Below are 12,170 nucleotides of genomic sequence, written 5' to 3' on the forward strand. Positions count from 1 at the left end.
ACTTAACATAATATTAATCTAATAGTTACATTGATTGTTATTTACTTTTGAAAAGTATATATATATATAATATATATAGAATTTATTATGTTAATAGTCAGTTAGTTATATTTATAATAAATAAATTTAAAATAAAGAAATTTTGTTTCGATATCTTTTTGCTTATCCATACCACTCTCACTATATTAGCTTAGTATTTTAAAAAATCGATGTTTGAAAATGTTTGGCATAAAATTGAGTGCAATTATTAATAATATTTATTTTCAAAAACAATGACGGCCATTTTCTTTGAAAATTGATGTTTGAAAATAACTTGGATTAAATTGACATCGATTACTGATATTAAGAACCCGAGTTAAACTCTCGTAGTTTTTTCAATACAAGTTCATTAACACTGAAATTGAAATCTCAATATTTAAAATAAAATTTTAAAATTATGGGGAAAAAAACATATTAGTGCAAATGAGCATTGTGTTATAAAGGTTACACACTGTCAATGTTAAATAACAAAATTAGATAATAAAATTAGATAATAAATAACGAGTATGGTTTTTTTTAAAAAGATTCAGGTTATTCTAAATCATGATGCTTAAAGAAAATGTGCTGAAAGATTTAATATATCTAAAGGAACTGTTCACAAATTCATAAATCCAACGCCATGCAAAATAAAACATATTGTACCAAATTGCAAAGATAACATCTAAATTTATTTCATAAATTAATTAAATATTTTTTCTTATTTTATGCAAATATGTATACATACATGTTTTAATCACGATTTTGATGAATTAATTATAATAAAATAATTATTTGAAAATGATTGAATATAATCTTACTTTTTGCTAAACTAGGAATATAACAGATGGTGATGTTTTTTTAAAAAAGTAAAAAGTCTTGATAAATTGGGAAACTAATTAAATTGGGCATAAACCTGCTCCCAACGGCGCCCAAATTAGACAGGTATGACTTATATATTATTTGCAATATATTTTAATTTGTATATAACTTTCTAGTCTAAATAGCCATTTGATATAATATAAATATGATATATTTTTGAGATGCTTCGATATAAAAAAAACATTAAAATAATAAATAAAAATTTTAAAAAAAAATTTAAAAAAAAAATTTGCCCAAATTTTTGACAAAACAAAAATTAGCCTCTTAGCGTAGCACTTACTATTTTATTAATAGCATGCCCCTACCACAATGATTCAAATAAATTGGTCATTTAATGATTTAACGAAATTTTATGTAAGCGAAAAGTACCGATATATCAAATAATTGATACATGTCACATATAACCTATTATGCCACCGATTAGTTATAATATTAGTCAGAATTCAAATTTTATATATGGTATGGTATGGTATGATATGATATGAAAAGGATGGTTGTACAAAATATAATTTGGTTTTGATTTAATGAGTTGAATTCATATTATATATATTTAGGTATTCTATATATGATAATCGAATTATAACTATGGATAATTCTTGTGAAGATATAAACAATTCTATAAGTGACAAAGTGACATATCAAAAGGTATGTAAATTAGAATTGAATGAAACTACACCAATATTGGGAATGTCAATTAGAGGAGGCAAAGAAATGAATATTGGAATATATATTTCCAAGTTTAGAATATTGTATAAAGTGTTGTTTGTGATTTTGCAGTGATATTTAAATGTTTTATTATGTATAATGGATTAAAAATTTGGATATATTAAGTATAGATCAAGGTAGTATAAGTGAAATTAATGGGATTAAAGTTGGTGATCAAATTATTACTGTCAATGGATATAATTTTCAAGGAATATATCATAGTAAGGCTGTTAAAATTTTGCATAATCATCAGATATTTATAATCATTCTAAAAGTAAATATAATTTCACAATATGATGTTTTATCTATAATATAGGAAAGAGGTATTATACCTTTATACAGGGAAGTTTGGGAAAAAATTTATATACGTAATCATCATGGTTAGATTTAATTTTAAAACATCATTAAATATTCATTATATAGATGATAAATCCTTTATCAGGAATTTAAGTACAACTAGGTATGATTTGAATACATACCAATCAATTAAAAATGCAAATCACAATTTTAAATGCAACTCTGATGGTAATAATTTACACAAGGAGCCCCCATCTGTATCAAAACATGCCCTTGTTACTGAATGTAATACAATATTGATTGCTAGATAAAATAATTGTTGATGAAGAAATGATAAAAATAAATATCTAAACTTACTAAATGTAGATATTAGTTTTGATATATGGTCATTCCATGCCAAACCATTTATGACTTGGCTGACCCTTTCAATTTTAATGAAAATTTGTATATAAACTAAGATTCTTGTAATCTATTATACTTGGAAAAAATTTTAGCCGCCTAGTTTTTATATTTTTGAAGATGCAGTCAAAGTGTAAAAAAAATCCCTTTTCTGTGAGTGTCAATATTCATTAATTTAATGATTGTAAAAATTACGTGATTATATATAAAAAATCTGGTATTAAAATAAAGAATATATTTTTTATTTTTAGAAAATATAAGTAAAAAAATAAAAAATTTATAGACCTCTTATTCCCAGAATAAAATTTAAATTCTGATAATGAAAATTGGGTAACTTCTATTTTTATGAAACTTTAGATAAACATTAATATTACCATTCTATATTAGTAAAAAAAATTGGAGTGAAGCCGATATGATAGACAAAATTGTTAAACCTGCAAAAAATGAAAACTATATTTTAATATATAGATAGTGTTTAATTTTAATAACTTCTCTACGTTGTTCCTATTCAACACTAAATGCTGTAATCCATTCAATATTCATAACCATCAATGGCTAAAAAATGAAAAGATTTGCAATAGCTGCTAATTAAAGTTCATAAAAACTAAAACTCTTGCCATATTTATTTCTATCAAGTCAACAGCAACCTATTAAATTAAGTTTAGGGGACAGTGAATTTTTAATTTATTCAGGATGCAACACAAAGTTATTACTAGACTAATGAAAGACAAGAATTCATCCGTTTTTATATAATAAAGATATCATATTATCGTTTGTTATGATATGTTGTATTGCACTTTTTTCAAACTTTCTTTGTAAATTTCATTAAAAATAAATTCTACACAATACCCCAAATTTTTTTAAATTTTTCTGAGTGGTTGGCAGCTCAGTACAAAAATCTAAAAAACTTTTCAAATATATATCATCATGTGAAAGATTTTGGCATTCCATCAAAATGACACTTTTCAGCCACTGCACATGGAAAAAGTGTGTGTTGGTGTTGGAGGCATAATTAAAAAGGCTAGCACAAGAGCCAATTTATATAGGATGTATGCTAATTAAATAACATCTCCAATGTAGCTGTACAAATATAAAAACAAAAATAGCTTTGAGTAATAATTCATGATCCTGAGGAATTATCCTTAAACAACGATTTTTGAAGTAAAAACTAATTCCAGGAACACATAAGATACATGCAGTGATTCCTCATTGGACTATTTTATGTTAAAAATGTATTCGAATATGACAGAAACTATATTAGAAAATTTGGGGTACAGAGACAAAAGTATTACATTTGAAAATATATCAAACTATGTGACATGCATATATGAATCAAATTGGTGTTGGCTTTAATGTCCTTACATTTCCAGGAATAGATGATACTGTTTACCTACCTAGTTCACATATTAACCACAGTTTCACCATCAGCGCTGACATGAGATATTTAAAAACACCTTCTTTACAAGAAAGTTTGCATATGACCAAAGTAATTATTATTTGATTATAGATATATCTGTATTCTAATTCATATTTAATTTTTTAGGAAGACGTATGGCAATGTAACAAATGTTAGAAACAAGGAATGAGTAACTAATAATTATATAGAAACAAATGTTAATAATATGATATTATATAAAAATATAATTATAAATAAATAAATTCATAATAAGTAGTTCTCCTGTTTAATAGTAATGTCGTAGAGAAGTTATTATTAGAAATAATTGCAAAAATTTATTAATAAGAATATGGCTTATAGAAATTAAACACCATCTATAGTATAAAAATATATTTTACAGTTTTTATTGGTTTTTATCGATTTTGCTTATGAAGTCATATCAACTCCACTCTATTTTTTTTATACTCTTATAGAATGGTAATAGTAAGGTTTATCTAAAGTTTCATAAAAATCGATGTTAACCAATTTTCGTTATGGGGATTTTTAAATTTCTGGGAATATGAAGTTTGGAAATTTATTTTACTTATATTTTCTAAAAATAAAAAATATTCTTTATTTTAATACCAGATTTATTATATATAATCGTTTAATTTTAAATCAATCATTAAATTTATGTATACCGACACATGCAGAAAGGGCAATTTTTATGTTTTGACCTCAAATATCTTCAAAAATATAAAAGTTAGGTGGCAAAAATTTTTTGCAAGTATAGATTACAAGAATCTTAGTTTATATAAGGATTTTCATCAAAATTGAAAGGGTTCAGCCAAGAATTATGTTTTTTTGAATACAAGTTTCATTACAAATCAGAATAAAAAAAAAGCTATTTCGAAAATATAATCAAATAAAATTTTGCCGAATAATTAAGTATGTTATCAAGACCATTGCAAACCAAATTTTATTGCTCTATCTCTATTAATTCCAGAAATATGAGCATTTAAATTGTAAAAATTATGTATTTCTCAATTTTTGCGATACACATATAAATTAATTTTTTTATATGACATCCAAACTAACAAGATGAATTTGTTTAAATTTGAATTAAATATATACGAACCATTATTATGAGTTCTAAGCTATTTTACCAAAATTCAGTCTTAGATATCTTAAAACTTTTATACTGTGATTTAAAACCTTTAAATATTTTGAATAAAACCCCAATATTTGAACCTGTCTTAAGAGTTAATTGAAACTATTAATACCTGTTAAGCTATTATTCAAGATTTAGTAATGGATGTCATAAATTTTATACTGTGAGAAGTATAAGACTATCAATAATTTTATAAAAACTTTTAAAAACAAATTTCCAAGCTCTATAATTTATTCAAATCTAAACATTTCTTGATTATTTTTAACTTTAAGTCAATTTTATACTATAAATTTTCCCATAAATCTCGTCAACCCAATCTAATCTGCAAATTTAAAATAATCCTTTTCCTATCATTTTAAAATACCATAAATACTCATAAGATAATGTTAACAGATGCATCTTCTTAACATGTGGCAAAATTGTAAAAGTACTTTCTTTGCACCATCACACAAGAAAGCTGACACAAGTTCTAAAATTACAAACATTCAATCACTGTGCTCCCAAAACATCATGGTCTAAATCATTTCTAAAATTAGAAACTCCCCAAACCATATCCAGAATACCTGGAAGAGCTAGGATTATTATTTGTGAATTTCTGTCACACCCATTTTAGTATCTAAACAATGACCTACTCTTTAGATAACTGGAGAAATATCCTTTTAACCTTTTATATTTTGCAATCTCCAATTACTAAAGTAGACGATCTATCCTTAGTAATGGGAAAATTACTACTTAAAATCCTATCAAACCTAAAACTAAACATCACCTTCCCCTAACAGATACAGACAAAGCAAAACTGATATCAAAAAAAATTTAAGTTTTAATATTTATGTAGCAATCATCTAATGATACTTGCACCCAAAAGCGATGTATCAGTGAACCTAGCAAACATTCTTCTGGCTTCCCAATAACCTTCACACCTTTTAAAGATAGCCCCATTGATTTGACTGAGAGAGAAGTGCTAGTCTCAATGATAAATAATGATTCTGCAAGTGGCCTCGATGTGTACATATACCTCCACTTTCTTCTGCAAACTCACTTCTCGCTTATTAATCATTTTTTCAAAAATAATATTATGAAAGGCATCACTCCTACAAAGGGCATTCATAATTTGGGGTGCTAGATTAAAAAAAGAGGGTGACGGTCTCTACCTAAGTGATATAGGATCCATTTTTACATCTTATATCCTTAATAATTTGTAGCGGATTAAGAGATCACTCAGCTCTACACCTACCAACTTGGCTTCAGAATTAAAAGTGGGAGTGGAGCTGGTTCCCATGCTACTTGATTTGTGATTGAGAAAAATAAATTAAATATTCTTAAGTTTGATTTCAACAATGCTATCATTTGCTCTCCGTTTCATTTATCTCTTTTTTCCAGCTCCACTACTCCATAAAATACCAAGATACAATGCTATCTTCCCAGTAAGAGATTCAATAAAGAAACCGATTTTTGTTTTAAACTTCAAACAATATTCAATCAAATAATAGGGCAGTGCTCTCTAAAATTAAATGCTTGATATTTAAATGACAGAATTTTTGCAGGAGACCCGCAAGAGTTGCTCAAAACGAATCATAAACAACTTTCTCCCATTTATAGGGCTTTCATTAAACAGATAAATGTGAGTTCTATTCATCAGGCATCTATAGCCTCGACATGCCATTCAAATCGCACAAGTCAGCTATGACGCATCTTGACTCATTGTTAATTTTTTAAACATCAGCACCAAACTGAGTCACTTGAAACACTCCCCTTATTATTGTCTGCTCACCAGGCTTTCTTTTTTATCACCCCGAAAAAGTCTTCTCTCGGTTTAGACCACCTTATCCAGTAAATTTGGAGGTATCAGGGTTCATCCCCTATCTCTTTCTAGCTTTATCCCAGTTTTTATGCAATATGATTATCCATAATACACAAGGCCTTAGATTGAGACTTAAATTTACACACCAATCTTCCTCTCCCTTATGCTTCCTTACAAAAAAACAAGGACTTGCCATTAATAGCACATTCCATTGAATCTACTCTACCAAACGAACAATCTTTGACAATGAACAGCTTGGAATTCGGAAAAAACAAAAACGGTTATGGATGGCTTAAGGCCATGCCAGTTTAAAGCTTAGGCCTATGTCTATCCTCAGAAGAACTATGGTTAATTATAGGATTCCAAGCTAATTCTCTCATAGTTACTCCTTTTAATAAATATTTTTTTATTTTAATTATTATGATGTAAAACATTTTTTTAAATTTGTATTAAAACATAATTAGTATAAATATAAGTTTAAGAAATGTATCGATTTTCAATACCGATACTTTAAAATATATCGTGACTACGATACATCAAATAAAAGAATTGCCGCATTCGATACAAAGGAACCTATCGAGTATTGCGATACTTTATCAACTTTGGTATTAAATGTTAACTATAATAATTATTTCATTTTTATTCCTATCGATAGATATTAAAAACTCATCAATCTGTACAAATGACTCAATTTCATTAAATGATGTTTACGATTTCAATAATAATGGCAATTTACAATATAATCTATGTGATGAAAATATGATGCTTGGCAGAAAAATATCTGCACAGATTCATAAATCAAATTATAATATGAGATTTATTAACCCGAAAAAATGCAAAAACACTAATATGACATTAAATAGATCCCTAGGTATTGAATCCAATATGAATTTTATAAGCTTATCAACAATCGACACTATTAAAGATAATGCAAAACAGAGTGACCTACTAATTGATATTCCTAATCACAAGTATATGGGATAAATAGGGTTGGTAGAAATCGGTTAAAAAATAAAATGATAAAAGTTTGAAAAGGGGGTAGGAAAATTTATTTTGAAAACATCATTAAAAATATTTTTTTATACAAAATATAAATGAAAATTTTTCCGTATATTTTTTTCAGATGAGTCCTAGTTAAGTTTTTAGCTTTAGCTTTTTTAATATATTATTGAACATTTATTATCAATCATTCTTAATTCATAAGTTTAAATCCTCTCACATTTCGCTGTATATTGTTATATAAAACATCGTAGTTTAATTTTTTTAATTAAGAATATGCATTTATTTTGAATCTTTGCCAGATTATTTTTTATTTATTTAGCCCATTTACTTTTTATGAGTTTTCCTTCGAAATTCTTGGAAATACGAAATATTGGATCAATACATTTCAGTTTATTTATGATAAAATTAGTAAAAATTAACAAATAATAGAGACCACATATTAACATATTAAATTAAGGTAAACAAAAAAAGGTTTCTTATCTAAATCATTACAAAATTTTCCAATGGTAAAGCTTCCGATTCTCCCTTAGAATAATTTTTTTTAGCCCCCTTCCCCCAACAAGCGATTTTTTCCTAATTATTTATTTATTACAAATATGGATGAATAAAAGCAATTTGATTTATTTTCTATTATTAAGCTGGGTAATTAAATAAATATATTTTATAAAGTTCAAATAATAAATAAAGTATGATTAGAAATTTAGTATTCTTATAATTATTGAAAAAAGTCAATTGTATGTGTGCTAAAAGTAGTAGAATTCACAATACGAAAATTAGTTATTTACTCCTCTTGATACTTGATAGGTTCCGTATTATCTTTTTTGTTAATGATCAGAATTTTAATTTATCTATTATCAAGAACCAAAAAATTTTAATATCTCTTAATATAGTTTCTAGTTTTTATAAAAAAATAAGTGATAATTGTTTCATTTGTTCATTTAAGGATAATAGTCCTGATTTTTAGAATGAAAATTTGAAGACAATGTAAAATTAAGGAATATTTAAATCCATGCAATTTTTAACAAAAAGAAAAATATAATAGCATTATTTTATTTTTTTATAACCCATAATTTTTTAAATACTCTCTTTCACTGTACAAGTTATCTTACAAGTTTTCCAAAAAAGGAAATTCCAATCAAAAAGGGAAAAGTTTAAATCATAAAAGGAAAAGGTCCGATCAAAAAATGAAAAGGGCCAATCATGAAAGGAAGTTCAATCAAAAAAGGTTTAGGAAAAAGTCTACTTAAAAAAGGAAAATTCCCAAAAGAAAAGGAAAAGTGTCAATCAAATAAGGAAAATCGTTATTTTTTTAAATATTTTTTAAAAAAATTATAAATTCTTTTTCTTGTCGATTTTTATTATTCCTTCTTATTTTATTTCTAACTTTTATTACTCTTACTATCTTTTCTCAATTTATTTTTTTTCTCATTTTTGATAATTCTTTTTAAAAATAATTTATAAATTTTCTTTGTTATTTTTCTTCACTTCTCTGCACCATTTTTTAACAATTCTTTCTTTTTTTTCCATCATACAATAACAATAATTTGACTTTATGATTTTCTTCTTATATTGTTATCTTTTACATACATTTCTAACTTTTTCAATCTCTTTAAGTCATTTTTAATCTTTATTTTCTGATCTTTTCTTAATTTTTTTTCTTCTCATTTTTGATAATTCTTTTTAATTTTCACTTATAATTTTTATTTTTCAATGGCAGACAATTTTTTATTATAATTTTTTACATACTAAATTTTTTAATTACAATTACTGAATAATTAAATTAATCGTTTGGTTATAATATACCTTTTTAAAATTAAATAAGTTTGAACTATAATATCAAACGATATGTAAATTAATAAAATATAATCATTTTTAAATTCTTATTTTTAAAAGAAAAATATAGTAAAGAAATCGCAAAAAGTTAGAAATAAAATAAGAAGGAATAATAAAAATTTAAGAAAAATCGACAAGAAAAAGAATTTATAATTTTTTAAAAAAAACGATTTTCCTTTTTTGAATGGAAAATTTCCTTATCTGATTGGCACTTTTCATTTTTTATTGGACCTTTTCCTTTTTTATTTGACATTTTTCTTTTTTGAATGAACCTTTTCTTTTTTTGATCTGACATTTTCTTAAACATTTGGGACTTTTTCTTTTTTGATTGACATTTTTCCTTTTTTGATTGTCATTTTTCCTTTTTTGATTGGGCCTTTTCCTTTTTTGATTGGGCCTTTTCCTTTTTTGATTGGGCCTTTTCCTTTTTTGGTTGAACTTCTTTTTGATTGAAACTTTTCCTTTTTTGATTGGGAATTTTCCTTTTTAGAATGGGAAACCCTGTATTTAAGCATTACGTACAAACATAAGTATTTTTTGATGCATGTTAATAATAGTGTGATTCCTTGCAAGCAACTTGATAAAAGATTAAGTATTTTTTATATTTTAATATATTAAAAATAAATATATTTTCATAACAGTATTTATTTATTAGCCGAATAATAAATATTTGTAGAAAATAAAAGTTGCGAAAAAGCTTATGACGAAACCTATTTTTAAAAAAATTTTCTAACTTATAAAATATAATTCGCTTATAAAATTATAATCTTGGTGTAAATTTTTAAAATTTAAACTGGGATTTCATTAACCTTATTTAAATCAGCAAATATTTTACTTAACATAATTTCCTTTGATTTTAAGAATAGGTTAACTCAAGTTTTCCTAATTCCAATAAATCGTACATAAATTTTCAATCACTTTCATTTTTTTTAAACGGCAGCAACAAAAGATATCATGTGAAAGGGTTCTTTGTTTCGCATAACCAACAACACGCCTCGTTAAATAATCTATGTTCCTTTTATCAGACAGGATTTCCAAGAGTTAATATCAAGTTTTCTTCTCAATCTAATCATCTTGGTAACACGGGAAATTTAGATACTTATTTGACAGACAGTGCCAATCAGTTGCAACCCAAAAAGTCATTATCCATGAATGACTTATACTACCAGTTAGATTCTTTAGACTTTTGTATCAAGTCTAAAACTAGATTAAACGAGGAAATAAACGAAACAACTCATTATTACAATGACAAATTTAAGCGGATCGCGAATGAGATCTTTAACAGCGGGAAAGCAATTTCTAAAAAAAATTCGGATTTTATTAAAAAAGATGTTTTTGAATTCACGAAATCGAAAGAACCACTATGTTGTAGAGATTCGGTCAACCATCAAACAACTGGCTTCAAAATAAATCAAAATAACAATTCAAATCATGACAACGAAGAAGGTAAAGTTGATAAACTCATTGCTCTTTTTGAATCTGAGCGGAGCCTCCCTTATTTTAAAAAATGCCAGATGCCTGCGCTCAAAAATTTATCTACATCGACAAACTTCAATCAATATTACGACGCGAGTGTTGAAACAAATAATAATAAAACATCTAACGAAATTAACGATACGCTCAATTATAGCGAAGTTAGTTTTGTCAAAGTGGGTCAAAAATTTGACAAAACGAAAATTCTAAGTAAATTCGAACGATCTCTTTCCCTGGCTCGACTTAAAGAGAAATTAAGCCAACTATCAAGGGAGAGGGAAGGTTTTGATTATTCCGGACCAATTTACGAAAATGTAGAAACTATTAGGAGATTTTAACAAAGTTTTTATTGAATTTCTAATAGAAATTTGCATAATGTGACTAATAATCTTTATAGTCGCGTAGCCAGAAATTTCCTACAAAGTGGGGGGAGGTGTGATTTTTATTAAAATATTTTTTGGGACATTAGAAGTTTATTAGAATTAATTCATATTTTAAAAAATGACAATTTCAAAGAACACATATTGGAAAATACAAAATATGAGCCAATATATTAGTATTAATAAATATTAAAGCTATATAAACCAATATGTAGATCACAGTTAAATATAGAATTAAACATATAATGATTTAAAAGGTTAATCAAAATATCGTTCATAAATAAAAATTTAATCTTCTTTGCGATTGCGCCAGTTTTTAAATAATTTGCCCTGTATTGAAACTAGCCCATTCAATCTATTTTTAAGATGTCATACTTTTGAGATGGGTTTTTATTCTGGATAATGAAGAAAAGATCCTCTCATATGTGCTTGTACTAATTGGTATTGTTGCAAAAATATAATAGTAATTTTTTATATTTGGGAAAATATATTTTAAATGTAATAATGTATCAGCTTTAGATGAAATATCTTGTTCAGGCCATTTTTGATATTTCTTTAATACATTCAAAATAGGCTCTTCTAGATTCATAAATGCTGTAACTGCTTTGTCGAGGCTCAATCTTGTCGGGTATTCTTTTTGCAGTTTTTCTTCTAGCGCAAAAAATCTCATAAATAATTCTATTCAGAATATTCTGTCTCTTTAGATGTCTGAACATTTCATTCACTCAAAAATTTTACGAATCATAGTTATTAGTAGAGACAAATTAATATAGAATTTTTTATCCATCTGTTTATGGTTTTAAAAAATGAATGGAAATATATTTGAAACTTTCGTGG

The 12,170-nt window shown here is 25.8% G+C and overlaps 1 protein-coding gene across 2 annotated transcripts; it reads left to right on the forward strand.

Moving 5' to 3' along the window:
* The first annotated feature begins 1,380 nt into the window (after nt 1–1,380).
* On the forward strand, nt 1,381–11,588 carry LOC135926158 (uncharacterized). Of its 2 annotated transcripts, XM_065461890.1 has the most exons (6): nt 1,381–1,410; nt 1,452–1,876; nt 1,919–1,982; nt 2,026–2,184; nt 7,301–7,616; nt 10,421–11,588. In XM_065461890.1, exons 5-6 carry the CDS (start codon nt 7,405–7,407, stop codon nt 11,289–11,291), a joined length of 1,083 nt encoding a protein of 360 aa, XP_065317962.1. In that variant the 5' UTR covers nt 1,381–1,410; nt 1,452–1,876; nt 1,919–1,982; nt 2,026–2,184; nt 7,301–7,404; the 3' UTR covers nt 11,292–11,588. The 2 variants fall into 2 exon arrangements, with proteins under 2 accessions (XP_065317962.1, XP_065317963.1); XM_065461891.1 differs by lacking the exons at nt 1,381–1,410; nt 1,452–1,876; nt 1,919–1,982; nt 2,026–2,184; nt 7,301–7,616 and adding exons at nt 3,666–3,784; nt 3,842–3,884.
* Nucleotides 11,589–12,170: the final 582 nt, after the last annotated feature.

The sequence above is a fragment of the Gordionus sp. m RMFG-2023 genome, chromosome 3 (assembly GCF_954871325.1).
Source record: "Gordionus sp. m RMFG-2023 chromosome 3, tfGorSpeb1-WG-v2, whole genome shotgun sequence".
Lineage (NCBI taxonomy): Eukaryota > Metazoa > Nematomorpha > Gordioida > Chordodea > Parachordodidae > Gordionus > Gordionus sp. m RMFG-2023.

Bases quoted from the DNA above. Each gene is read 5' to 3' on its own strand.
- LOC135926158 (XM_065461890.1), top strand. From the start codon at position 7,405: ATGATGCTTGGCAGAAAAATATCTGCACAGATTCATAAATCAAATTAT. The intron at 7,617-10,420 runs GTATATGGGATA...TTTAAACGGCAG, and splicing joins ATTGATATTCCTAATCACAA to CAACAAAAGATATCATGTGA.